A 27,654-nucleotide genomic window follows, 5' to 3' on the forward strand; every position below is an offset into this window, starting at 1 on the left:
GCCTAGGGGGCCCCAAGGCCCAGCAGGCAATGATGCCAGGACTGAGGGCTGCTCAGGGTCCAAGGATGAAGCGCTAAGGGTCCAGGAACTGCAGGCCCCCCCATCCCACCTGCCCGCAGGCATCCTTGAGTGCTGAGGAGCGTCGGAACAACTCCTCAGAGGCCAAGCTACAGAGGCCTCTGCTCATCCATCCTTGCTACCAGGCTGCCCTTTCTTCTGCCTTAGAAAGCTCCAAGTACGGAGGGCATTGCTGGTTGGCAGGGGACATGGGCCTCCCAGCAGGACCCAGCTCCAGGGGACATCCATCTTGTTTTCCATGCCTGGTCGTGGCTTTCACATTCCATTGAAAACCCAAGCTTCAAGGTTTAGTTGTCATTTTCTGTTCCACTTTACTTCCCTCGTCACTCCTAACACCAAAGCCTCACAACAAAAGTCTGACAAAGGTCCTATCAGGTTTCCCTCTCCCTAGAGATCCTGCCTGATTCTGCTTGGCTTTCAGCCTGGGCCTGGCCGACCACAGCGGTCTTGCCAGAGCTGGGGTCTCTGGCCATGGCTGAGGTCATTTCTGCAGCCAGCGGGAGGAGGGAGTGACAAAGCACTCAGCCACGTTACAATAAGGGAAAGAGAACTGCAGGACAGGGTGGGGCCTGTATTTGTGGATTTCATGGTTGGACTCCTGGGAGCTGGACACAGGTATTGAATCTCAAATGGTTCTGGGGTGACAGGGCCTTGGAGTCCAGGGCTGCCCAATGAGGCCTTGGATCTGACCCCAGAAGGTGGGGCATGGAGGAGAGAGACGCAGGGGATGAATTCTTCCCCCTTTTGCATCTGAGCTTCTGCTTCATTTTGGAGCTTTGATAGAGCTTTAGAGCAAGACCTCCCTCTTTGGGGTGACTGTGCATTGTGGGAATATCACATGGGCATTGGGTCACAGTGACCCAGGTTCAAATCCTAGCCTGGAGACCTGGGGAAACTGACATTTGGTCTCAGAGTTTGAGCATCATCTTCTGTAAAACTTCATAGTCCCCACCTCAGGGGCTTGTTGGAGGGTCAGAAGAGACAAACTGTGCCAAGTGCCCAGCCTGAACTGGTGGCACGGTGAACTGATGGCCTCTTGTTTGACTCAACCACCCACTTTCCCATTTGAGAGCCACTCATTGCTGTTCCCAGGCCTTCCAATTACCGACACACTCACGCTTCAAGTGGAGCTCTGGGCCCCTCACTTGGTTGGAGTCCTCTTTTGAGTACAAAGGGGCATTACTAAAATCTCAGTGGTGGTGGGAAAGTTCTGTCTGTCTGTCCAACTACGTGCTATGCTATCTGAGGGCAGGAGTCATGGCGGATTCATCCCTGCCATCCCCTGGGGCACACAGTAGCTGATCCTGCATCTCCTGTCGGACTGCATTGAGCTTCTGAAGGCCAGGCTCCACACAGCGCCCATTTCTGCGCCCCCCATGCCCAGTGTGGCCCCAGCCCCTCCCTGGGAATCAATCACTCCCGACTGAACACACTGGATGCTGTGTGGACAGCGCCCGCCTGGAGCGGAGGCTCGCCAGAACAGAGCACACGCCCCCAATCCCAGGTCTGCCAGCGCCTCTCCTGAGGCCAAGCTTGTGGCGGCCACGTACCTGGTCCCCAGAGCGTGACACACTGCTGCTCATGAGTCTGGCAGATGCCATTGTAGCAGTAGCCGTCCACACCCTGACATGGGTGCCCGTCGTGCAGGTACACGTTGGCTGGGCAGTGAGGGCTGGCCCCTGTGCAGAACTCCGGGAGGTCACAGGAGTTGCTGGAGTCCCTGCATGCCGTCCCTGCAGGCTTCAGCTGGAAGGAGAGGGCCATTGATGGCACATGCACCCGGGGAAAGGGAGGGGCAGCTCTCAGCAGCTCTCCTGGGCTGGAGCAGACAAGGGCATCTTAAAGTCCCACATAAAGGGGTGAGGATTTCAAAGGAAGTCGCTTCTAATGTAGAGAGAGCTCATTAAATCATCAGATTCTCACTCTGGGGTTCACTGTTCCACTATAAAGTGGGTGGGACAACCAAGAGCAGTCTCTCTTTCATGTCATGCAACATCAGGGCTCTCCGAGGAACACGCAAGCTGGCTGCTGGCACTTGGCACCTCAGAGGAGGAAGAAGGAGGGGAGCGTTGGCTGCTGGGCTGGTTGATTCTTAAGGAAAAGGTCTCTGGGTGTCAACATCATCACACATTTCAAGGGGACATTTGCATTTATAGTGTTAGCATTTGTAGGCAAGTTAATAAAAATGACTTTAAGGGCAGAATCACAATAGCAATTTTACTTTGTCATCAAATCGTACAACTGGAACTCTCTCTTTACTGCTTTATGGGAAGAACAGGAGAAGAACAAGGGAGAGGTAAAGGATGTTAGAAGCCATCTGACCATGGTGGCTCATGCCTGTAATCCCAGCACTTTGGGAGGCCGAGGCAGGCAGATCACGAGGTCAGGAGATCGAGACCATCCTGGCTAACATGGTGAAACCCCATCTCTACTAAAGATACAAAAAATTAGCCGGGCGTGGTGGCGGGCACCTGTAGTCCCAGCTACACAGGAGGCTGAGGCAGGAGAATGGCGTGAACCTGGGAGGCGGAGCTTGCAATGAGCCGAGATCACACCACTGCACTCCAGCCTGGGCAACAGAGCGAGAGTCCGTCTCAAAGAAAAAAAAAAGAAAAGAAAAAAAAGAAGCCATCTGACCAATGACTCAGCTTTTTGTGGTTGAAGAAATTAAGACTCAGAGTAGCCTGTCTGAGACTACACGGCTAGGGACTGCTGCAAGTCCTGGGCTTAGTTCCCTGCATACTCCTCAAACGCAAAGGGATAAGGCCCCTGCTAACTTCTAGAAGATCTGGAAGTTGAAAGCAATTGTTAAAAAGCCATAACCTAAAAGTGAACCACAATCAGGCATGGCCTTGTGGTCCTCCCTCCCCTAACTTGGGCATGCTCTGGGCACAGGCTCAGACTTGCTTTCCCCCTTCCCCCAACTCCCTTCCAGGCACCTTCCTCCACCAGTTACTGGGGGCCAGGGAGAGACAGCTGCTTATAACATCCCCCAGAAGTTAATCAGCATTAGGAAGAGGATGAAGGCTATTTTAAAGCCGAACATTAAATGTTACAATGCACTTCTAAATCACCGCGCTCACGTGGAGCAGCTAAGAGGGAGTTTCCTGTAAGCGGAATGTCGGGATCCATTGCTTAATTAAAACAAAATAAAACTCTACCCTTGGAACTGCTGAATCAAAAGTTCAGGCTTCTACTCTGTCAGATATCAGCTTTGAATAATGAGACAATGGAACTGCCAAAAGAAACGCAGTCCTAGCTAGCAGCAATGGCGAGAGCATAAAACTGCCATTCTTGGCTGGGCAGGGTCGGTGGCACCTTCTTTTGGGAGGATGTTAAGATTGAGTTGTTTATACAAAACTTCTGGGACAACCCAGCAGGAAGGTGTTCGCGGGATGGAGGAGAAGGTGGACCTGGGGGAACCTGAGCCACAGTGGTGGGGACTTGTTTTCGCCTTGCTCTTCTTGTCAGCACAGTAGGACCGCATGTGCCTCTGACGGCACAAATGGAACATTTAAAGTTGAACTAGAGTTTACCGGTCTGATGAATTGTCAGCCACTAAATAAATAAACACAAGTGAGTGGCAATTAAAGCGTGCATTTCACCCCAAGATTGGAAGATACACAATAAGAGGTGGGTAACACCAACTGGCGTGAGAAGGCGGGATGGTGCGTGCTGTGGTGAGTGCTGGGAAACCTTCCAGCCGCACTGCTTGCCCTGCATCACATCTGAACCACCTGAACCTGCTGGCGACCTGGGGGTCAAGTTGCAGCTCCAGTGACTCACCTGACAGTCTTCACAGCACAGCCCGTGTGCGCACACAGCATCTGGCTTCAGGGTACAGGTGGTGGCATTGCAGCAGCGATTCATACATTCCTGGAGAGGGGAATGGGATTTGTTTGACAGGGTCTTAGGAAGTATGCACTCACTGAATGCAAACATCACACCTCAAATGACTGTGAAAAGCAAGAAAGACTCAGAGGGCCCAGCTCCTGAACTGCACACCTGCCTGTTTCTGTCTGTTAGGAAAGCAAAGCTTCTGCTGTTTATGAACCCACTGGGTCTACAAGTCCCTGGAAAAAGCCAGTAGCACACAAGTGCCCTCATGAAAGGTAAAGCAGTTGTGACATAGGCTGGCCGGCCGGGGACATCACTCTAGTCAGCAGTAGCACACTGGGGCTCTGTAGAGGGGTGTCCAGGCGGATCTCATTGCAATGAACTGCATCAGGATCCCTCGAGGACTTTGAAATTACCTAATCAAAAATATACATAGATGCATACAATCTGTACTCTTCAAAAATGAACCCTTTTTGATCTAGAGAGTACTGGCAGGAAATGAAGTCAAACCAGTGGTTTCAACCACAATTCCCTGCAATCCCACCAGGGTCGTGGAGGAGACCCTTGAGCAGCCCAGGTAAGTTGTCTGGCCTGAGGATTCCATCACTCGGAAGGTCAGAAATGGACATTAGGACATTATAACAACCCACTGCCTGGAAGGCCATGCCCATTGATTTGCAAGGGACTTAAATGGATAGATCAAGCATTAGATGCATTGTCCTCTCTGAAACAAAAGTGAGAAAAGAAACTAACTCCTTTATAATGCTGTGCTCCACAAGTACCCATTGTTTCCATTTTTTTCCTAACAAAAACAAGAGATTGACATTTTTTGCTTAGCTCTCAACAAAAGGCCTGCACACATTTATCAAGTGAAGTCCTTGTACTTGAGAACATTCGAGTAACCTAGAGTTTACACATTTTAGAAGAAATGTAATTATCATAAGATGGAACAGTTCATAGATCTTTAATACTGAGTAATTTATCACTGTTCTTTTATTTTATCCAATATATGATATGCTCTGAAAAATTTCTATACTAATGGCTGGGGTGAAGCTAATCACATACTAGTTTAATAGTATAATACTTTACTCCTGAAAACCATCTTTCTTGAATGGATTTATCATGAGTTTTATAAATGCAATTAATACAATTTTGTCAATAATCCAGAAGATTTACGGCAAACCTAGACACTGAAACTATATCCCATGTAAAACTCCGTGAATTATGCTCTCATTTGATGTTCCATTTGCTTCTATTATACAGACTTACAAAGTTATTAAATGTTAAATTTGCTTGAGGACTTTATAAACATCCAGAATGTATAAAATATACAATAAGATAAAACTGTCAACCAGAAGTCATAGCTGTAACTTTTATGACAGTAAGGGTTTCGAACCTGTGGACTTATAATTCTAAAAGAGTTTAGGAACTTTTTTAAAAAAAGTAATCCATTAATTGCATTTTTAAATCAGAGTGCACACCAATGCTATCCTGGGCCTTATGGTCTAAATGGCTCTACGAATGACACATTTACCAAATTACAAGTTTTCTTGAAATTCCATGTTAAATCAGCCATCCTAAATCTGGGTCCTAAAATTCTTTAAGAAATATCTTCCCCCCTCTCTCAAATCACCCAATAATATAAGCAGCAGCTCACATGGAAATGCAGCCAAGCCAAATGGCTCTGACTTCAAAGGGGATGATAATGTGAGAAAGATAACTAAGTTTAAAAGATATTCACAAGCTACTGGCATCCTACTGACTTTAAACAAGGAGATAAGGCTGCTTTCCCAATCCTGTTAGCTGGAAGAATGAGTGAGTTGTCAGGATTTCCTTATGTTGATATAAATCCAATGCCCTGTCCTGGAAGGCTTCAGCAATCAACCTGTCTTTAAACCACCCAGGATCTATTTCTTCTGCAGTACCATATTTCTCAGAAGAGACACATTCTTCATCTGCCGCTACATTTATTATTTTAGTCCTCAATAGAGAAGTCCAACAGAGCCAATGAATACCAAGTCTCCAAAGAAGACAGAATAATGAAAGCATTAGAGAATTCTCTGCAAAGCCCTAATTGTCATTCTCAGGTTGTAGGTAGCAGACAGATTCTTAATCACAATGAACTGGGAGAAGACTAGAAGCCATCTTCTTGTAAATAATGGAGATTATTTCTGGGAGCAAGGGAGAAGCTGGTTTCCGTTGGGTGATGGCAGAGGTTTTTCGGATCCCGTCCACTCCTTCCTTGATGTGGTAACACACTGGGTCCCTCTGTGGGCCAGGGAATGGCCAGGTCAATCTGATGCAAGGGGATGCAGAATAACTCCAGGGCCTGAGCACTGGGTAGTGGGATAAAGAACCTAGGTTAACAAGTCTTTTTGCCTAAAATTCTTAGGCAAAGCAGTTTGGAAACTGTAAATGGGTTGTCACACTGCCAAACACAATTTGAGTTTGAACCTTGAAACTATTATTTTCAAATAATAACTACTTGAAACTATTTTTTGAAAAGCAAAAAAATAATAATAATAATAATAAAAAGCAAATCTAAAAAGTGAGGCCAAAGGCTCACCTGTAACTTTCAAAGAGAGAACTTTGGATGAGGGGAATGAGGGCTATCTTCAAATATCAAGAAGTTATCCTATAAAATAAGGACCTTAGCCACAGAAATACAAACTTGGTAACTGCATGCAAGCGGAGCTTGGCTCCCTAAGGAGGGAGTTTGTAATAATCAAAGCTACCCTGCAATGCAACATGCCACCTGGAGGGGCAGCACCCTGTTGAGCCGCATGACTCCTTCATGGAGAAAAGAGAGAGGATCAGAATATGAGTGGCTGGCACATTTTAGGCACTCAAGCATTTGCCGATGTGATGGTGGTGGTGGGGATAACGATAGGGGTGGGGATGGTAGCAGTGATGCTGGTAGTGATGTGGATCTGGTGTGGCCGTGGTGGTGGCCGTAGCTGTGGAGATGGCAGTGGTTATAATAGTGGGGTGATGGTGAGGGCGGTAGTGATGATGGTGGCAGTACTGGCAGTGATATGGTGATGATGGTCATGAGAGAAATGGTGATGCTGTTGGGTGGAGGAGGTGGTGGTGGTGATTGTGGAGATGGTAATGTTAGCAATAGTGGTCGTGATTGTGGCAGTGGTGTGGCTGCTGCTGGTGGCATATGGAGTAAAATGACTGCTAACAAAATCATTCCAAACCCAAGAGTTCATAGCTTCATGAAGAGCTGTCAAATTTATTTAGATGAACAAACAATCATAAGAAGTTCAAATCAAAGACAAACCATTTTAAGCCAACATGGTCTCTCCTGAGAAATATGAGTAATTTAAACTAATTCATTTTTTCCTTTAAGAAATTAACAAGGCCTACAAGGAATTTCCCCTTTGCATACCCCAACCCGTGATGGTTTTAAGTTTTCCTCTGTTAATCTTGAGAAGAGTTTCTGTAACACTATAATTAGGACTTGCTCCTACACAGCAACCATTCCCTGCTCATTGTGAGCAAAATTAAACACCCCTCCAGACAATGTCATTATCGTGGTTAAGTTCTGAGTTTGGCAAGGGCATAAAAACATTTGAAGAATCCACTTCTACATCACATCCCCCCTTACTCCCACCCAGTACTTACACACTTCCAACATTCTTGCAGAAACTGTCAGACCAAGCTCATTCCTCCTGGTATGGAAAACCTCAGAGACTTGAAGACGGGGATATGATGAACATTCTGTTTGCCAGTTGTTTATTTGATGAACACAGGAATATACCGGATGCTCCAGAGTCTCAGCACGATTTCTTCTCCACCCTAAACTCCCTCTTTCAGAGTAGCCCTTGGAGATGCCCTTCCTAAGCTCTCATTAAGTCCATCTGTGAATTTAGCTAAGTCTGCCTTGAACTTGTCTACTATTTCAGCTTGCATAAACTCTCAGGGAGGGAATCCCACACGGAGACTGCCTGCTGTACAACGGCTTGCTTTGATTTATTCTAAACACAACCTCCTCCAGACTTCGAAAGGGCACCTGTTTTACCAGGAGGCCTCATGCTGTCTTCTGTCTTTCCTTCTTGAGATTATTCAGAGATTAAAAAGTGGCTTTTATAATTTTTATATTGATTATCTTGGGCCCTATTAAAACAAGGAGGTTTCCTGATATTGGCTGGAAAACAGGGTTAAATAAGCTCTGTGCTAGATAAAAATGTTCCCTGCCTTCACTTATTGCTTCTGAAAGCTACAAGCATGAGAGACAGAAGCCTCAAGTTATATATACAGAGGCGTGTGCAGCAGCAAGGCAGAATTTCAACTGGAGAGGAAGCTCTTGGTTAAAAATGAATGCTGCTTATTCAGATTCCCCTCTGGTAGCACACCTTACAGAGAGAGAGAAATGGTGCTTATTAGCTATTTGAAGCTAGAATTCCAGGGCTTTCTTCTCTGCCAAACTCAAAGCTAAACACTTTTGTATTGTTTTTGCCCTCATCTTGCTGAGAATGTCGCACCCTTCGATAGGATTATTTATCTTTTTAAATCAAGTGATCACTTATTCCATGCAATGGTTAAAATTCAAGAAAGCCACCCTAGCTCATGGGCCTTGTTCAGGGTGGCCAGACAGGACTCTCCCTTCCTGAGTTCTAGTACTTTCATCTGGCTGTGCAGTTCCTCCAAGTCCTGTCGTCTTTGCCTAGCTGAGGATACAAGGCTTCTTGTGTCCTTGTTCTGGGGATGGTTCTTACCTCCGGCTCCCCGCAGTCACACTGCTCTCCTTCTTCCACAAATCCGTTCCCACACTTCTGGCCCCCGAAAGACTCCCTGACTTCCGGCAGGTTAAAGAGGCACATCCCCATTCCTTTCTCCAGGCTGGTCTCCAAGTCCTTCCTGCTGCAACTGCTGAACACCATGGGAAATGGGTACCTGAGAAAGGAGAGCCCAGAACAGTAAGTCGCAGGGCACGGAACGGCTTTGCCTGCCCTTCTTGTGCCGACAAGAAGGCACCCACTGGCCACATCCACCCAGGTGTTCACTAGTGGTCTCAATGAACAATGCATATCAACAAACTCAGATATGCAGTGTAAAGCGAGGCACATTCAGTTCTATCCCGACATCCATTCCTGTACAGTGCCAGCGTGACTGATGAAGAAGGGCTTTATCAAAAAAGAAATGATCATTTGATGGTTTTCAAATCAACAAGTTCAGGCAGAGTCTCATGAAAGACATTATTAATAGTTCTGGGTGAAATGACGCAATGAAGAGAGAATTCTTAGGGGTTGTAGCTTGTAATACAAACATATAACAATGTCCTTGTTGGAAAGTGCAAAGAAGGAAAGAGTATGAATGATGGTGTTTATTAATTCCATGCTTCCAAGGACACATGGGTCCACTGTAGGGCAGGGCCTGCTGATATTGGCATTCGGGTCTACAAAGGTCAAATCACTGTCTTCCCCCAGCACAGTTGTAAGAGAATGGAGGTGATCCAGAAATGCAGATCTTACCCTTGCCTCTAAATTCCAGGGTTACAACCGGGTGTGGCAGGGTCAGCCAACTCCCCAGCAAAGTTATGCTCCTCTTCTGTGCTCTAGAAGGGCTGCCCAGCCCCCATGTACCTGGGTGGGCTGCATGACTAATTCTTGGCACTAGAACATGAGCAAAAGTGATATAGGTCACTTTTGGCTGATGGTATTTAAACGAGTATTACTTCTTCATATCCTTTCTTTCCCCATCTGCCAGCTGAGATTAGGGTATCCCACGGTTTTAGGAGATGGAGGAGTCAGGCATGGCATCTGGTCCTAACTCATTGTATGGAGGGAAGCCACCTGCAGCCTACAGCCTCAGGGCCTCATCCAGACGGAAAACACGCTAATATGGCAACCCACTGAGCATTTGGGGTTTGATTCCCAAAGCAGCCAGTGTTATCCAACATACACAGAGTGTCTCACGTTTTACAAATGCATTTTCCCATGTCTTGAGGCAGCAAGGATTATTAAGGTATAAGCATGCCAGAAACCCAGAAAGTTTTATTACTTAGAGAGGGAGCAGGGACTGCTGTCCAGCAAACCCAGGCACCCTCTCCCGACGGAGACATTTATAAGGATGACATTAGAACTGGATCTCAATCAATTGGCCAAACCAACGCAAGCTGCTACGCTTCCCTAATGATGGTAGACCAGCGGCCACTCAATGACAGAGCTTGGCAAATTCTGAGATCATGATTTCCAGGACCGAACTGATAACACTGCACCATCCTCTCCGAGTGGTTTCCCTTTTCTTCCCCGAGTATATAAGGCACGCTATTAGCCACAGAGTTTTAATGACCAGGTATTTATTTTTTCTTTATTTTCTGAGACTGACTGTCACTCTGTTACCCATGCTGGAGTGCAGTGGCTCACTGCAACCTCCACCTCCTGGGTGCAAGTAATTCGCCTGCCTCAGCCTCTCAAGTAGGTGGGATTACAGGCGCCCACCACCACGCCTGGCTAATTTTTTGTATTTTTAGTAGAGATGGGGTTTCACCATGTTGGCCAGGCTGGCCTCAAACTCCTGAGCTCAGGTGATCCGCCTGCCTCGGCCTCCCAAAGTGCTGGGATTACAGGCATGAGCCACCACGCCCGGCCCTTCACTTTTAAACTTTAATTGTAGGTTCAGGGGTACATGGGCAGGTTTGTTATGCAGGTAGACTGCATGGTAACGCGGTTTGGTGTACAGGTTATTTCATCACCCAGGCAATAAGCATAGTTCTCCCCAGGGAGTTTTCTGTTATTCTCCTTCCCCGTTGTCTGTGATTCCCTTCTTTGTGTCCATATGTACTCAGTGTTTAGCTCTCACTTATAAATGAGAACATGTAGTATTTGGTTTTCTGTTGCTGCATTAGTTTTCCCTCCAAGTGGTTTCTATCAACCTCGGGCTATTAACTCTGGAGTATATTAATAATCCTAATATAAATAAATTAATAAATGAAAGTGCTCCTCTGTGGATGCAAACGCAACATACCAGGACTTACTCATAGTGCTGTAACAATCTTGAAATCTTTGTGACTTCCCCTGGCAGACAGACTGGTTATTCCTGATATCAAAATGATACTGACTAGGTTCAAACAATGATCCACAAGGAAAATGATAATGTGTTTGCAATGTAGAAGGGTATTATGTTGAAGTAACTGGTACATTACACAGGGACTTAAGAGCAGTTCTTCTCTTTGCAAAAAAATAAATAAATACATTTCATGCAGGTACAGATGAAAACTTCTGTATTTGAGAGTTTTCCTAGGATGTATATGTCTCCAGGCCTGATCGAGGAGATGAAACATCATTCTCAGTCAATGATGTGCAACTTAGTTCTGTGACAAACCATTATCAGTTCATTCTAGAAGGGAAGTGATTTCTAGAAAATATTAGAGTTAATTAGGAAAGACCCTAGGATAAATGGTAAGTCTCAGGAACGGTTTATAGCAAGAATCACAGCAATTAAGAGAAGCTTGGAAAAGAGTGGTCTGAATTGCCCTGTTTCCCAAAGGAGCAGAGAATGTCCATAGACCCCAGAGATTGGAGAGCCGAGACCAGCTCCGTTCACTAAGCTCAGACATGCCTTCCCCATCTCATTCCTTTCAAAGCAACAAACACACAAACATTGGGTTTTGGGTGGGTTTGCCATCCAAATAGGATGAATGAGAACAGTTTAAGTCCAGGATTTAAATCTCAGAATGTGTGGGAGAGGAGAACAGACCAGATCATCATTGGCAAAGATCATCATTGTCTTTTTGTGTCTGCATTGGGTGTTGTCTGTGTAGAGTGATCTGTGTAATAATATATTTCTACTTCCCTTAGCTTGTCCTTATTCTGCTGAAGGACACCCCCCAAATGTTAACAAAATTCTTTCTCATTCAGAATCATGCATACATAAATAGTCCTTATCCAATTCACAGGTGTTCATCCTTGCTCTGAGGAACAGCATCCTGGCATTACTTCCTCAGGGGTGCCTCTGTTTTAACAGGAAAGTAGCGATGTCTTCCTCAGATGTGAAATGAGGTCTTGATGAATTCACCGACACTGAACAGATCCTTTCTCAGGGCTCCTTTCCACATGGCCTGAGCTCAGCAGCATGCCGCCTGCCTTCCAGGTCAGGACAATCCAAACTTCCAGCAACTCCTGACCATGGGATGTGGCCTGAGCTCAGCAGCATGCCACCTGCCTTCCAGGTCAGGACAAATTCAACTTCCAGCAACTCCTGACCATGGCTGACAGCTCCAGTCACGAGTAGGTGTGAGTGGCTTCTCTTCACACCAACCTGGGGTTTTTCTGACTGGCTCAGGGGACCCAGCAAGGTGAATGGGGAGTCCAGCAGCCCTTCCACAAACATTCCTGCCATTTCCTCGGACTGGGTCAGCCAATATCGCTACCATGTCCTCTATGTAATAAAGAAAAAAATGCCTCATTTATTGTTCAAGAACTTACTTTTGATGACGAATGGTGATGAGGCCAAGGAGCATTTTCTACCTGTAGGATGTCATTCCTCATCCCATCCTTTCATGATTTCTCAGCAAGGAGGCAGGTGACTATTCACTCTAATACGATAGTTATGAACCCTATTTGGCCATTTAGAGAAAGTCAGGCTTTAGAGGAAGAAAATCAGAACAACATATCACACATCGTTCCATTATTCCCCAAGTATTTATTCAACACCGACTAGGTGCCAGGCATTGTTCTAGGCTTTGGGGATATGGGAATGAAGAAAACAAAAAAATCTCAGCCCTCATGGAGCTTGCATTCAGTGGGGCCAACAGATAATAGGCAAGCTAAGGGAACAGAACGAGTTAGAGTAGAATTAAGGAGAAAAAAATAAAAGAGCAAGGGAAGAGGGTGTGTATTGAACTTTTAGGGACAGTGGACCTCACCAGGAAACTTCACCAGGAAGAGGGTCATTTGAGCCCCTCACCCACAGGGAAGAAGGTGGGACTGCACCTGGGGAAAGAGCTAGTGCAAGTGTGCGCAGACGGACAGGACTGGCCTGGAGGAACTTACTCAACATTGGGAAACAGGCTCTTCTTGCAGACACACACTCAGAGAGGCAACCTCTTTTCTCCTTGGCATCATTCCTGTATAGGTCAAGGTCATGCTGATGGTGAGAAGATCCCATAGAGTGTCAGTATACAGGGAGCTGTGCCTCTGTATGGGCCAGGCACTGGGAATGACTGAAGGTATTTTTATTTAAATAATTTCAACTTTTATTAGCGATGACGGAGTACATGTACAAATTTGTTACATGGGTATATTTCATGATGCTGGGGTCTGGGGTCCTGTCACCCAGGTAGTGAGCATAGTACTCAATAGATGGTTTTTCAGCCCTTGCTCTCCTCTCATCCTCCCCCATCTAATAGTCCCCAGTGTCTGTTGTTCTCATCTTTACATCTATGTCTATTCAATGTTTAGTGCCCCCTTGTAAGTGAGAACACATGGTATTTGATTGCTATTCTTGCATTAATTTGATTAGGATAATGGCCTCCGGCTCTATCCATGTTGCTGCAAAGGATATAATTTCATTCTTTTGATGGCTATGTAGTATTCCATACCATGTTTTCTTTGTCCAATCCACTGTTGAAGGGCACCTAGGTTGATTCCATGTCTTCGCTATTGTGAATAGCACTATAATGAAAGTATGAGGGCATATGTCTTTTTGACAGAATGAGTTATTTTCTTTTGGATATATACACAGTAGTGGGGTTGCTGGGTCAAATGGGAGTTCTGTTTTAAGTTCTTCAAGAAATTGCCAAACTGCTTTCCACAGTGGCTGAACAAGTTTGCATTCCCACCAACAGTGTATAAACATTCGCTTTTCTCCATAGCATTGCCAGCATCTGTTATTTTTGACTTTTTAATAATCGCTATTCTCACTGATGTGAGATGGTATCTCAGTGTGGTTTTGATTTGCATTTCTCTGATGATTAGTGATGTTGAACATTTTTTCATATGGTCACTTGTATATCTCCTTTTGAGAGGTGTCTGTTTATGTCCTTTGCCCATTTTTAAATTGAACTATTTGTTTTTTGCTTGTTAAGTTCCTTGTAGATTCTGGATATTAGATCTTTGTCAGATGCATAGTTTGCGAATATTTTCTCCCATTCTGTAGGCTGTCTGTTGGTAATTTCTTTGGCTGTGCAGAAGCTCTTTAATTAGGTCCCACTTGTCAATTTTTGTTTATGTTGCAATTGCTTTTGGGGACTCAGCCATAAATTATTTGCCAAAGCCAAAATAAAAGACATCCAAATAGGAAAAGAAGAAGTCAAACTTTCTCTCTTTGCTGACAATATAATTCTATACATAGAAAATGCTAAAAATTCTGCCAAAAGGCTCCTGGAACTGATAAATGAATTCAGTAAAGTTTCAGGATACAAAATAAATGTACAAAAATCAGTAGCATTTCTCTACACCAATAATGTTCTAGCTGAGAACAAAATCAAGAACACAACCACATTTACAATAGTCACACAAAAAAGGAAATACCTAGGAATCTATCTAGCCAAGGAGAGGAAAGTTCTCTACAAGGAAAACTACAAAACACTGCTGAAAGAAATCAGAGATGACCCAAATAAACGAAAAACTATTCCATGCTCACGGATTGGAAGAATCAACATTGTTAAGATGTCTATACTACCTAAAGCAATTTGCAGATTCAGTACTATCCTTATCAAAATACCAATGTAATTTTTCACAGAATTCAGAAAAAAACTATCCTAAAATTCATATGGAACCAACAAGGAGCCCAAATAACCAAAGCTATCTTAGGCAAAAAGAACAAAGCCAGAGGTATCATATTATCTGACTTTAAACTATATTATAAGGCTACAGTAACCAAAACAGAATGGTAGTGGTACAAAAACAGATACATAGACCAATGGAACAGAATAGAGACCCTAGAAATAAACCCAAACACCTATAACCATTGCATCTTTGACAAAAATGGACAAAAATAAACAATGGGGAAAGGACTCCCTATTCAATAATAAATGCTGCTGGGATAACTAGCTAACCATATGCAGAAAGTTGAAACTGAACCCCTACCTCTCACCATTTACAAAAATTAACTCAAGATGGATTAAAGATTTAAAGGTGTTTTTCATAAGAACTCCAAACCCTTATTCCCCCACCTTTTTATATTTTTAAAGCGAACTTTTTTTTTTTTTTTTAAAGCAGGCAGAGATCTGCTCCTCATCTCCATTTTTCTGCTCTAAGATAGTCTCATTCGATCAAAACACAGAACTAAGTATGGAAAACTTACAGCAAACCCAATGACCTCCCCCTATACAAAAAATTTAATAAACGAAAATTACTTCAAATCTTAAGAGATAAGGGAAATTTGCCAGTAGTGAATATTAGATTCCTCTAATGGTAACACTATCCTAATCCACACATATTAGAATACTTTCTACATCCTAAGTAGCCACTAGTTACCTAGTGCCTAGAGCAAAGCAGGTGCCAATGTGTAATGGCTCAAGGAGTCAAAGAGCAGTGAGTTGGTCTGCATGAAAGATGTGCCAATGGACAACAAGCAAGCCAAGGAATCCACTCCCCAAGGTCTCAGGAATCATCACCAGGATCTGTCAGTACAATCGGTGATGAGACTGCTATTGCACACTTAGCCATGCCAGAGAGAGGATGCTGGCAAGATGCTCAGCAAGGCCAGGTGTATCACTGACTCCCCAGGTGCCGACTCTGCCTACACACTTCTGATGATGGCAGAATCCAACTTTGAGTGGCAAATTCACAACTCTCTCATTTATTCACTCACTTATGGAGCAACAGTTTTCAAGTGTCTATTACATTCAAAGCACTGAAGAGGATCCCAGTTCCAATACGACCTGAACCTGGCCCCATACTCCCCTTGCCAAGCTCCTTTCTTAAGGCAGGTGCCCACCCTCTCATCTCATTTCCTCTCCAGCCACTCTCCAAGGCCCATATAATTCCACTCCTCCAGAAATGGTCTTTGAAGTCCCAAACCCCCAGAAACATATCTTTTATGCCACATAAATGGAGTCTGAGTGGAACTACAGTCCAAGGTTGTAAGTTCTCGTTCCCTTCCTGTGTCACCACATTCTGGCCACAACATTATAAATTCCCAAGACTAGTAACTGGGTTAAAATATATACTTTTTTTTTGGCATAACTGTTTATGGAGTACCTGCTTGAAGCTATGTGATATGGTGGTGCTTTCTCATGGCAATATTTTTCTTCTTTTATACTTTTTTTTGAATTTAAAATTTTGAAACAATCCAATGAAATAGTTATGATTATCTCCATTTGCAAATGAGGTGAAGGGATTTGAGAGTTCACAGTTAGGGGATGGCAGTACTAGATTTGACCAATTCTTATGATTCCATGTTCAGGTACTAAAAACCATTTTCTTTATTACCAATGCAAGTTCAGCACTGGATGACCAGCAGTGAATGCTGAAACACAGAAGGTGATTGACTAACCCTCAATGTACCGACTTAAACACAGGGGACAAATCCTGCTGTGATCCCACATATGCCTGGACCAGTGGTTCTCAAAGTGTGCTCCCAGGACAAGCAGCACTAGGAACTTTCTAGAAAGGCACATTCTCAGGCCCCACTCAGACCTACTAAGTCAGAATAACTCAGGGTAGGGGCCTAGAAACCTGTATTTTAATAAGCTCTGCAGATGATTTGCTAAATTGATATCGAATTTACACAACACAAAATTCATCCTTTAAGTCACTTCAAAGTATATAATCCAATGTTTTTTTTTCCCGCACATTCACAATGTTGTGTAACCATCACTACTATCTAACTGCAGAACTTTCCCCCCCGCTCAAACAAACCCCACATCCATGAAGCCGTCACTCTTCATTCTCCCTTTCCCCCCGCAGCCCCTGCCAACCACGAATCTGCTTTCTGTCTCTACAGATTCGCCTGTTCTGTTCATTTCATGTAAGCGGAATCCTACACCATGTGGCCTTTTGTGTTTGGCTCCTTTCCCTTAGAATAGCGTTGTCAAGGTTCATCCACAAGGTAGCATGCATCAGAACTTCATTCCTTTTTATGGCTGGATGATATTCCATTGTAAATGAGACCATACCACAGTTTGCTATCTGCCCATCCGTTAATGGCCCAGGTGATTTTGATGCCCATTAGAGTCTGGAAACAACTTACCTAGATTTTAAATTCAAATGTTGTTGTACCTATTTGTGTCATAACAATAAAAAATGCAATCTAGACTCACCATGGGCCACCTGTCATATCCTAAAAAATAATTATGTTTTGCTTTCTTGTCCCATCTTCTAAGAAAAGCCCAATGTATAGCATTTTGAAAACCTGATCTGATTTTAGGCATGTGCTAAAAATCCCAAGAGTATCTGTCTTATAAACAAAATTTGTATCAGAAATGAATTTTCAGGTATCTGGAAGTGTTATGTTAAATTGACTAATCCTCATACTGCACAGTAATTAAGGTATAGGAAAGGTTCTAGTTGTGAACACAGTGATGTTTCCCTTCCACTTGCTTCCACATCCAAAGTATGGTAATTGTGCCTCCTTTGTGCTTGTATTTTTCTTATTTAATAACTTTATTCCCTGGAGCATCCATGGAAAGAACATTGACTTGGGTCAGGTAGTTGCTCATGACATCAAAGAACTCATACAGCCCCTCATCTGTGGTTAAAAAGACAAGCCTCAGTTTCTTCCATAGCTTTTGGCAAGCTCATCACAACGTACCTTTTAACATGTCTAATACATTAGCCCAAATGTGCCAGGACAGCAGCTCATTGAAGTGACATATAGCAGACAGAGACTGGTGCAAAGCAATAAAACCAGAGAATTACTCAGGAAAGAAGTCCTTTAGCACGATACTCTCCCTTGGCGTGAGAATGCGTTAAAATGGTCATACCTGGGGCCCAGGAAGAAAAGTGCTGCTTTCAGCTCAGAGGCAGAGAATTTATCTCCAAAGCCATGGCAGGGTGACTGTGGCCCCTGCTAGGATGTGACCTCTTTTGTTAGCCTTGCTTTCCTTTTTCTCTAATATTTAACTACCAGGGACACTTGGGGCAAGTTGACCATATTGAATGCAAGGTTAAAAATAAAAAGAGGATGAAACAGACAGCTGAGTGATTTGGGGAAAAAACACCACTTTTAAAAAGAGGAATGCCACTTACAGCTCCCCGCCATAAAGGCAGACACAGCTTCATATTTTAGGCATCACAAAGCTGCCAAGTAAAACATGATTAGGGGTTACTTTTACTTTGAAAAATCTGCAGTCAGAAGGTTCTTTTCTTGTCGAAGCCTATTGTGCGTCTCACTGCTATATTCTTGGGGGTGAATCACACTAGGCCAATTTATCAACCTTGACAGTCGAAGTCGGGAGTTATCTGCCTTGCAAAAGCTCTCTGGGTATGATTCAGAGACAACTGCTTTTCTTGCTGGAAATTAGGCATCTAGAGAAAGCAGCTATAATCAGGCTGGATTCAGGGGGGGCTGCAGGTCACGGTCCCGCTGCTTCCTGTGACTCTGCGGCCTCATTAATAAACACGCACTGAGTCTAGGTTCCCCAGCGCCAAGCTCAGGGGCTGACATCTGTCTGAGTGCTGATGGCAGGAAAGGAGTGTAAGTGACCGAGGAAGAAGGATGGAACAGCCGGGCAGCGGCTGAGAGCAGCTTGGAGCTGATACAACTGTGTGACAGGAAAAGCCAAAGTTTCAGGGAACCGGGGACGGGAATACATCCAGATTTTTCAGTTTAAACTGATTGGGGGAAAAAACAAAACAAAACAAAAAAACCACCTCATATCGTCCACAGCTGATAAATGATTAGACAGTGAAGGGCTAACTGGTTTCGGAAAATATGTTGCCGACATTCTGCTTCCCACTGGTGTCTTTCTGCAGACCGAAAGGGGAGTTTTGGTTTTTTTCCTGACAGCAGAGCCACAAATTCAGCAGACCCAGGAGGCCCTTTACCTGGGCGTGTGGAGAGAAGTAAAGTCGGAAACCTATGTCTGGGCACCCCGTCTATCCGTACTTCATTGAGCCTCCGTTTTCACATCTATAAAATAGGGATAACAACTACCTCATTGCACTGAAGTGGAGGATAAACGAGCTTCAAACAAAAAGAGGAAAGTCTGGTTAACTTCCAAGCACTGTGAAATGCTAGCTCCCAGTACTGACCGGCAAAAGAGCTCTCTTTCTTTCTCCCATTGAGAGTGGCCCTGACTGCGAATCCCCCCATGTATGACAGTGCTTAAGAATATTTCCCATACGGTGTAGAATGTATTACTTGTAGCCAAAATATAGCACGCTTTACACTGTAAAACCACAAATACAAGTAAATTTGAGAGCAAAATGATTCAGGAGGCGAAGGGATGAGCAAACAGTTAAAGATCATTCCCTTCATTTAATACATAGATGGTGTCAAAGAAGCAAAAGAGCCTGTCCCGTTCTGGAAGGGCCAGTTTTTCTTTAGTTCGACAAGAGCATGTAGTTAGGAGCACAACTGAGCAACCCACAAACAAACAAAAACGCCCTTTAGATGGCTGTTACCTGCTATGCGGCTCTGCTTGTTTTCAGTTCCTGAAAACTTCTTCTGGCCCTTTTCCTAAAGCTCATTTCACATGAGCTCACCCCACATCTTCTGTCCATTTTTTGGCCACAGCCAAGGCCAGGCACTGAGCTCAGAGTGAGACGTGGCCACAAATTATGGGATTCATTCTCCGGAGAAGACAATCTAATGACTTTTTTTTTTTTTTTGATATGGAGTTTCGCTCTGTAGCCCAGGTTGGAGTGCAGTGGCGCGATCTCGGCCCACTGTAACTTCCGCCTCCCAGGTTCAAGCGATTCTCCTGCCTCAGCTTCCTAAGTAGTTGGAATTACAGTTGCGTGGCTAATTTTTTCGTATTTTTAGTAGAGATGGGGTTTCACCATGTTGGCCAAGCTGGTCCCAAACTCCTGACCTCAGGTGATCCACCCACCTCAGCCTCCCAAAGTGCTGGGATTACAAGCATGAGCCACCATGCCGGCCACATCTTTTATCATTCATTCCATGACTAGCTTGCTGAGCTTTTCCAAAAACAACTTAGTAATTCTTAGTAGTTCACAGCCAGTTCTACTTATTCCTAGTCCCTTGAGGAGCATAAGCCCAACATGAATTCCCTCTTTTCTTCCCAGGTGAGAGCGAGTTCCTCTTACAGTATGAGGGGGCAGGGAACCGCAGCATGGGGAATGGACGTTGCTTGAACAAGCTGCAAACCAAAAATTCTAGGGCCATTTTCAGGAAAATCTTCAGGTCTTTCCCCAGTTATGCCCAGGAATAAAAACTTTCAATCACCACACACAGAATTTATGTGCAATCAAGTAGCATGCCTGGTAGGTCAGGGCAGTGGCGTTTGTACTCACAGGTGACCGGCCTCATGTTCAGTGCCGTGGCAGGCCTGCCATGGATGCGAGGTCATCTCATTTTAGGGGCTTTTTACTCCATCCTGCCTGGAGCAGGGCTGGATAGGAGCCACCATTTGTTTAGTGAACCCCTGCTGGGGACGAGCCTGGCAGACATTCTCTCACTGACACCTCTGGGAGCCAATTATGACTCCTATTTTAGGGATGAGGAAACTGAGTGTAGGCAGCTTGGGTTCTTTGCCGGGACCCCGCAGTTCCTGCGTGGAGACTGAAAGCACAGATCTCTGACTGGAAGGCCTGTGTTCTTCCCACTCAACCACACCGTCTGGAGGGCTATCAGGAGGCCTCCAAGAGCAGCTTCCAGGAGCTTCCCCAGGGCAGGGCCTCTGGGCAGCCTCAGGCATGACCCAGCACAAATGGCTATGCCGGCAGCAGTAGTATCCATGGGCTGGGAGAGGCAGCTGCCCTGATATCTCGGGACTCCCTGGAGCCAGATGTAAACAGAAGGAACCCCAAGGGCCTACACTTCCTTCCAGGTGCACCTTAGAGCACTTCCCTAAAGGTCTTTGGCGTAACAGAAGACAAAGGCCAGGGCTTGGGATTTATCCAGCTCACCTGAGGTGATACCTGGGCCAGATTGTGCACACCTGAGGAGGGCTGCGAGCCCGTTCAGACCCTAATGAGCTGCAGGCAGGGGAAATAGGTGCCCCGCCTCAAAAGCCTCGTGACTCCTCGTGGTGTGATGGGAGAGGGAACTGGGCCTGAGTCAGCCCACTCTGCCTGCCCAGCGGTGCACAGGGACACAGCACTGAGCACACAGGCTCAAACGACAGAACAGAACTGGGGTTGAAGCTAATGGGGCAATCCATCCTCACGTCCACTCCAGAAACAGAAAGTGACTGCCTTATAACTGGACGCTGACCCAGTGGGCCAACCAGATGGACCACAGAAAGCTAAGAAAACCACCAGGCCAGGAGCAAATGATCAGAAATATCCTTAGTAGGCTATTTCCATCGTTAATAGCAAACACGTGGGCCCCAGAATACAGCCATCTGCAGCACATTACAATTCATGGTCTTAACTTAAGAACTTTGACCTCTGCTCCTCCTCCCTGAAACCAATTAAAGTGCAAATAGAATATCCCAGAATTTTTAATAAAGACACCAGCTGAGCTCTGGTCAGTTGAGACATGTACAGGAAGCTTCTGGATGTTACCAGAAAGTGGACTTTTCACTTCTGAGCTATGATGACTATTTCTTCCTGAACCAAGTCCTGAAAGGCCAAGAACCCAGGGGCAGGGGACACAGTGTCTACAATAAAAGGACCTCAGCCCATCAGGGGCCATGTATCAGACGAGCTACTCAGCTTCACTGCCAGAAATGACTGCTGACTTTGTGTGGGGGTTGTTGGGGGACCAGACTCTCGTAGACATGGACAGATGCAGTGTCTGAATAAGGGACAGTGGGCATGTCTGAAATGATGCCACCCTCTCTTCCTATCCCAGTAGACAGACCTGCACAGAATACGCTAGTTCTTTCTGCTGACGTAGCAAGTCTGTAACAGGGTAGAGGCTTCTAATCAAATATGATAGAAAAAGCAGCTGTGGTAGATATCTCCAAGCCTGCCACCAGGGTTGAAGTCTACATGTGCCCAGTTCTTGCCCCACTGAGCAACTGACACCAAAGTTACCACCAGGGCAATGTGGAACTCAAGAATGAGAAAGAGCTGTCCCTCTCAACCCTCCCCATCCCTATGCCTGAGAGCCAAAGGCTCACAGGTACCCAGTGAAAGGCCAAAGAATGGATCAGGAGCCTGAGGCTGCAGGCTGAGATCCAGAATGACCCTGACCACCTGTGGGCCCTCTGGCCTTCCTGAGCCTCAGTTTGGTGACCTGTAAAATGGAGATGATTGTATTTGTTCTTTATTTTCAGGGCTGTGACAATGAAAGGAGATGCAAAAGATCTTTGTAAACTGGAGAGTGGTACTACAAAGTCTTATGCTCACAACTGCTTTTAGATTTGAAATTTTTGATCTCTCTCCTCCCACTGTAGCTAAATGAAGCAAAGGCTTTCAGGGGAAGTCCCTGCTGGAAAGACTCTACTGTTTGAAATTGTTCCCCTCACCCAGGTCTCCACGGATTATGTACAGAAAAGCAGTGGACTCCGCCTCCTATTTATCTGGGTTTTCTCTGCTCTATTTTGTTTTTATTTTCTTCTATTTATTGTGTGTATTATTGCAAACTATTGTAAATTCATTGTAGAATGATGTGGAATAAACAAAAAATGAAAATGCTGCTGCTGCAATTGCTAGATTTAGTACAAAAGACAGTGGCCTCAGTGCGTTCTCCCCAGAGATTTTGCCATTACACAGATGGGGAAGAGAAAACCTCACTCTGCACTTATCTAATTGTGCTGTACTCACCATCCCTCCCTCCATCCATCCACCCAGCCAATGTCTATCCACCTGTCCATTGTACCATCTCTCTCTCCATTATCCATCCATTTCCACCTACCCATTATCCATTCATCCACCTATCCACCTACCTATCATTGATTTACGCATCTACCCATCCGTCCTTCTTTCCATCCATCCTTCTGTCCATCCGTCTGTCCATCCATCCATCCATCATTCCACCCACCCATTATCCATTCATTTACTGACCCAATTACCTATCATCTATTTATCTATCCTTCCTTCCTTCCTTCCTCTCAACCATCCATCTATCATCCACCCACCTACCCACCCACCCACTCATGGATCCTTTCAGTCAAGAAGTATTGATTGAGTTCTACTATGTGTCAGGCACTGTTCTAGGTGCTGGGAGTTCAGCAATAAACAAAACACAAATTCCTGACCTTGTGGAGCTGAAAATGAGTCCTTTTGGATATATTCTGTTGTAGAGAAGTCCAGAAATTACCCTTTACCCCACACTGTGGCCTCTGTGCCTGGGGAGAGGAGGAAGCCATGGGGATAAGTGTGTGGGAGGGGGATTGCAGGATTGGCAGGATTTCAGCTGAAATGTTTTCACACATGCTCTACAACAAATAAAATGCTGGGTTAACGAGCCAGTGACAGGAAAGCATTCTCTGCTGTTGGAACATAAATTGAAGGAGGTTTGCAGAATTAAATGGCTTAAAAATGGGGCTACCTCCCACCTCCCAGAGGTTGCACAGGGACATTGCTCTGTACTGAGGCAGCTTTAGTTCTCACATAAAGCCCACATGTGTTCACGGCCACTTCCATGTGTCAAACACACTGGGAGGCCGCTTGACTTTATGTCCTGGGGCTTCTACTTAGGTCGGTCTGGAAAAATGCAAGCAGTTCATTTAATATCCTGAGCTCCAGTAATATGGGCATAGTTGGCCAGGTGCGGTGGCTCACGCCTGTAATCCCAGCACTTTGGGAGGCTGAGGCAGGTGGATCACTTGAGGCCAGGAGTTTGAGACCAGCCTGGCCAACATGGTAAAACCCCATCTCCACTAAAAATACAAAGAATCACCCAGGTGTGGTGGTGCATGCCTGTAATCCCAGTTACTTGGGAGGCTGAGGAACAAGAGTCATTTGAACCTGGGAGGCAGAGGTTGCAGTGAGCCGACATGGCCCCAGTGCACTCCAGCCAGGGTGAGACTCTGTCTCAAAAAAAAAAAAAATATATATATATATACACACACACACACACACACACACACACACACACACTTTATATATATATATATATATATATATATATAAAATAAAATAAAATAGGTATAGTCATGCCCATCTCACTAAGTTCATCCATGGGCCAGGTGCATGGCTCACGCCTGTATCCCAGCACTTTGGGAGGCCGAGGCTCACAGATCACTTGAGGTCAGGAGTTCCAGACCAGCCTGGCCAACGTGGTGAAACCCTGTCTCTACTAAAATACAAAAATTAGCTGGGTGTGGTAGCGTTAACCTGTAGTCCCAGCTACTCGGGAGGCTGAGGCAGGAGAATTGCTTGAACTGGGGAGGCGGAGGTTGCAGTGAGCCAAGATCGTGCCACTGTATTCCAGCCTGGGTGACAGAAAGAGACTCAGTCTTAAAACAATAAAATTAAGTTTAAAAAGTTCATCGATGAAAGAGGACACCAAGAATGCAATCCTCCAGGGTCAACGTCAGTTTGTCCCTCAGTTTGTCTGCGTTCATTCCCCTAAATTGGATATTCAAGGATCAGTGGCCACGCAGAATCAACCTCCCAAGCTTGACCTCTATTTTGTGTACAGCTTAATGGGGAGGACGATTCTACCTTGGGCTGCAGCTCTTCATATTCTAATGGCATTAATTGCAGACAAATTCCTTCATTTTCCAGTGAGCAATATCTAATTACATGGAGAAGAAACAAGAACAGGGTCTATATTGTTGTGTCCTTCTTGAACTGTTTTCAAGAACCCCTCCTGCCAGTTCATTTTTCCCGGTGATAATGTCGGGGTACAGCTGGCTCCATTACTCCGGCCGAGTAATTAAATTGATTCTACCGAGTAGTGTTTTCATCTTACCAGAGTTCCTCATTCTGTAGCTGTTCCTCTTTTTCTCTCTCTCTCTGGATAAAGATTTCCATTTTTTCACCTAACACTTTGAGGAAGGAAATGAAGATTTTCTTAAACTTTTCATCAAGAAAAAAAAATTATCACTCTCAAATGAAGAGTTGAGATGGGAAAATAATTCCATCTTGGTAAAATTCCAGCATGACAAATGTATTTCATAATCTCCAACAGCACGCAAAGTTCGAGGGAGAATTCTAATGATACATATTGTACACTGATTTTCAGGAAAGCAAGTTCTACAAAGCGTGTGGACTTTCCCGCTACATTGGATTTCTATCAATTCCTACCACTTCCAAAGCCCTTGGAGGATTTTTTTTTCACCGAAAACTGCAGTTCATTTTACCCTCTTAAAACACCTTTTCAGGCAGAAATCTCTTCCAAGAGAAATCCAGTTTCCCCACAGTATGAGGTAGGAATTTTCAGGGAGTGGTCTGCCCAGCCTGCATTTAATTCTTCTGAGATCGGTTTAGACTGGACTCTATTCCAGAATATCTTCTCTGCCTGTTGCCTCTTCCAACCTTTGCTCCCTCTTTGCAATAAATTATTGGTCGCTTTTTAAAAGATGTGAAATGGTATTATGATTATAGATTTTTCTCTTTGTCTTTTAGAAGCCCACACTGAACTAACTTCTAGAAGATGCTTGATACCCAGGATTGTGTAAGCAGGTCTGATGAGGTGCCCTGCAGCGAGGTCCCTGAAGTCAAGGATCCTGCTCGTGTTTCTGTGCCCCCTCCGAATCTGCTCCCCAGGATCTGGCTTATAGAGGGTGCACAGTAAATACTAGTTGAGTAAATGAGTGGCTTTGCTCTGACTGGTGGCCAGCTGCTTGTCTGTTGACCTCATTTCCTGTAGCGAGCTTGTCCTGAGTCAGGGGCTGCTGTCTTCTCTGCTGTTGTTAGAGAAGGCTGAGGCCGGGCACGGTCGCTCACACCTGTATTCCTAGCACTATGGGAGGCCGAGGCAGGCGGATCACTTGAGGTCAGGAGTTCAAGAGCAGCCTGGCCAACATGATGAAACCCCATCTCTATTAAAAATACAAACAAAAAAAAATTAGCTGGGCATGGTGGTGTGTGCCTGTAATCCCAGCTACTCGGGAGGCTGAGGTGGGAGGATTGCTTGAACCTGGGAGGCAGAGGTTGCAGTAAGCCGAGACTGTGTCACTGCACACTCCAGCCTGGGTGACAGGGAAAGACTCCATCTCAAAAAAAAAAAAAAAGAAAAAAAGAAATAAAAGAGAAAGCTGACCTGGGTAGAGGTCACCTAGACCTGGGGCCACATCTGTTTGTGTTCCATGTCCAGGCAGGTGTGCCACGAATGTGTCCTGAATGGAATTAAACAGAATCGAATGGGCCAATTATACATGCTTGTGGGGAAGTAGGATGGCAATGCATTCTCCTTCAATGGGGTTATTTGATTTGGGTGTAGACTGCAGAAGGTCTGACCTCAGCTTAATGTGAATGATTTGCACCCCAGGAGAGCAGGGGGTAACCCTCACTTGCTTATTTTCTCATCCTACATTATCCTAAATGTACCACACAAACACGCTGCTCCCCTCCCCCCACTCCTAGCTGGCAGCTGGGGACACGCTCATCAGTTGAAGCCATTTACCAGTATAGACCCAGCAAAACCCAGACAGGCCCAAACTCCTGATTTCAGCATCCGCGTGGCAACTGTGGCAACAATTCTTTTCAGATACACACAGAGAAAATGTGAATGTGCTCTTTGGTGGCTCTCTGACATAGAATCCTTAAAGGACGCTCACTATAGGAAAAGGAAAAAGAAATCTCAAACCAAAAGAAAGATTTTACATCAAGTGTACAGGGCTGGAGAGGGGAGTGTGGAGCGTGGCGTGATGAGGACCTAGTGTGCTAGTGAAGGACCCTTCCTTTTCATCGTTTCCAAATGCCTATGAATTACACCAAAATTAAACTAGAATTCATATACTAGTATTACTTTGTTCTTCTACAGGAAGCCTCCCTCTTCTTTGTACAGACAGAAAACCCCTTAACTTGGCAAACTACAATATCTCAGAGGCTGCATGGTCTCCTTAAAAATGAAGAAACTTTAAAAGATAAATCAGATCATATTCCTGTCTTGCCTGAAAAGCTTCAATGATGTCCTGCTGCTCTGCAGATAAGAATCCACGTTCCTGCTCTGGCCAACTGGGCTTTGCTGGCTCTGGTTCCTCCATTTCTACCCAGCATCACTTCCCTCCAGCCCCCCACAGCCCCAAGGCTCCTGGCAGCCAGGTGTCCCCACAGTGCCCACGGGCCCATGGTCCCCTGCACCTGAACTCCCTTCCTTCCATGCTTTGCAGGCTCTCCATCCCTGTCTTCCTTTTGGCCTCCCCCAAACCCCCACTTAAAGTGGGCTCCCCCAGCCCTTGTTTCCTCTCTTTGTCCTCTTCCTTTGCTTTCTTCACAGTACTCCTTCCAACCTGCAATTTATTACTTTTATTTTTTTATTTTTAAAATAGAGACAGGGTCTTGCTATGTTGCCCAGGCTGGTCTTGAACTCCTGGCCTCAAGCAATCCTCCTGCCTCGGCCTCCCGAAGTGCTGAGATTACAGGTGTGAACCACTGTACCTGGCCCAAACTGCAAGTTTTAAATTTTCTATTTTTCAACTGTTTTCACCACTAGAACACCAGTTACATGAGGGCAAGAAACATGCTTGTCCTGTTCACAGCTGTGTCCCTAACACCTGTCAGTGTGGAACAGTGGCAGGTACTCAGTGAATATGACTTGCAGATTCACCTGCCCCACCTGAGAAGATGGCCCTATTCCTCCAACTCTTATTTAACA

At 45.1% G+C, this 27,654-nt stretch overlaps 1 protein-coding gene across 1 annotated transcript in view; it reads right to left on the minus strand.

Annotated features, from left to right (window-relative positions):
- Positions 1 to 27,654, minus strand: part of ADAM12 (ADAM metallopeptidase domain 12) — a 349,453-nt gene that overhangs the window by 47,053 nt on the left and 274,746 nt on the right. The window contains exons 12-14 of the mRNA XM_011986448.1: positions 8,640 to 8,817; positions 3,865 to 3,954; positions 1,629 to 1,824 (exon numbers count right to left, since the gene is read on the minus strand). Of these exons, the coding sequence (XP_011841838.1) occupies positions 1,629 to 1,824; positions 3,865 to 3,954; positions 8,640 to 8,817 (464 nt within the window). The remainder of the gene's footprint in view (positions 1 to 1,628; positions 1,825 to 3,864; positions 3,955 to 8,639; positions 8,818 to 27,654) is intronic.

This window comes from Mandrillus leucophaeus, unplaced genomic scaffold (assembly GCF_000951045.1).
Source record: "Mandrillus leucophaeus isolate KB7577 unplaced genomic scaffold, Mleu.le_1.0 Scaffold299, whole genome shotgun sequence".
NCBI lineage: Eukaryota > Metazoa > Chordata > Mammalia > Primates > Cercopithecidae > Mandrillus > Mandrillus leucophaeus.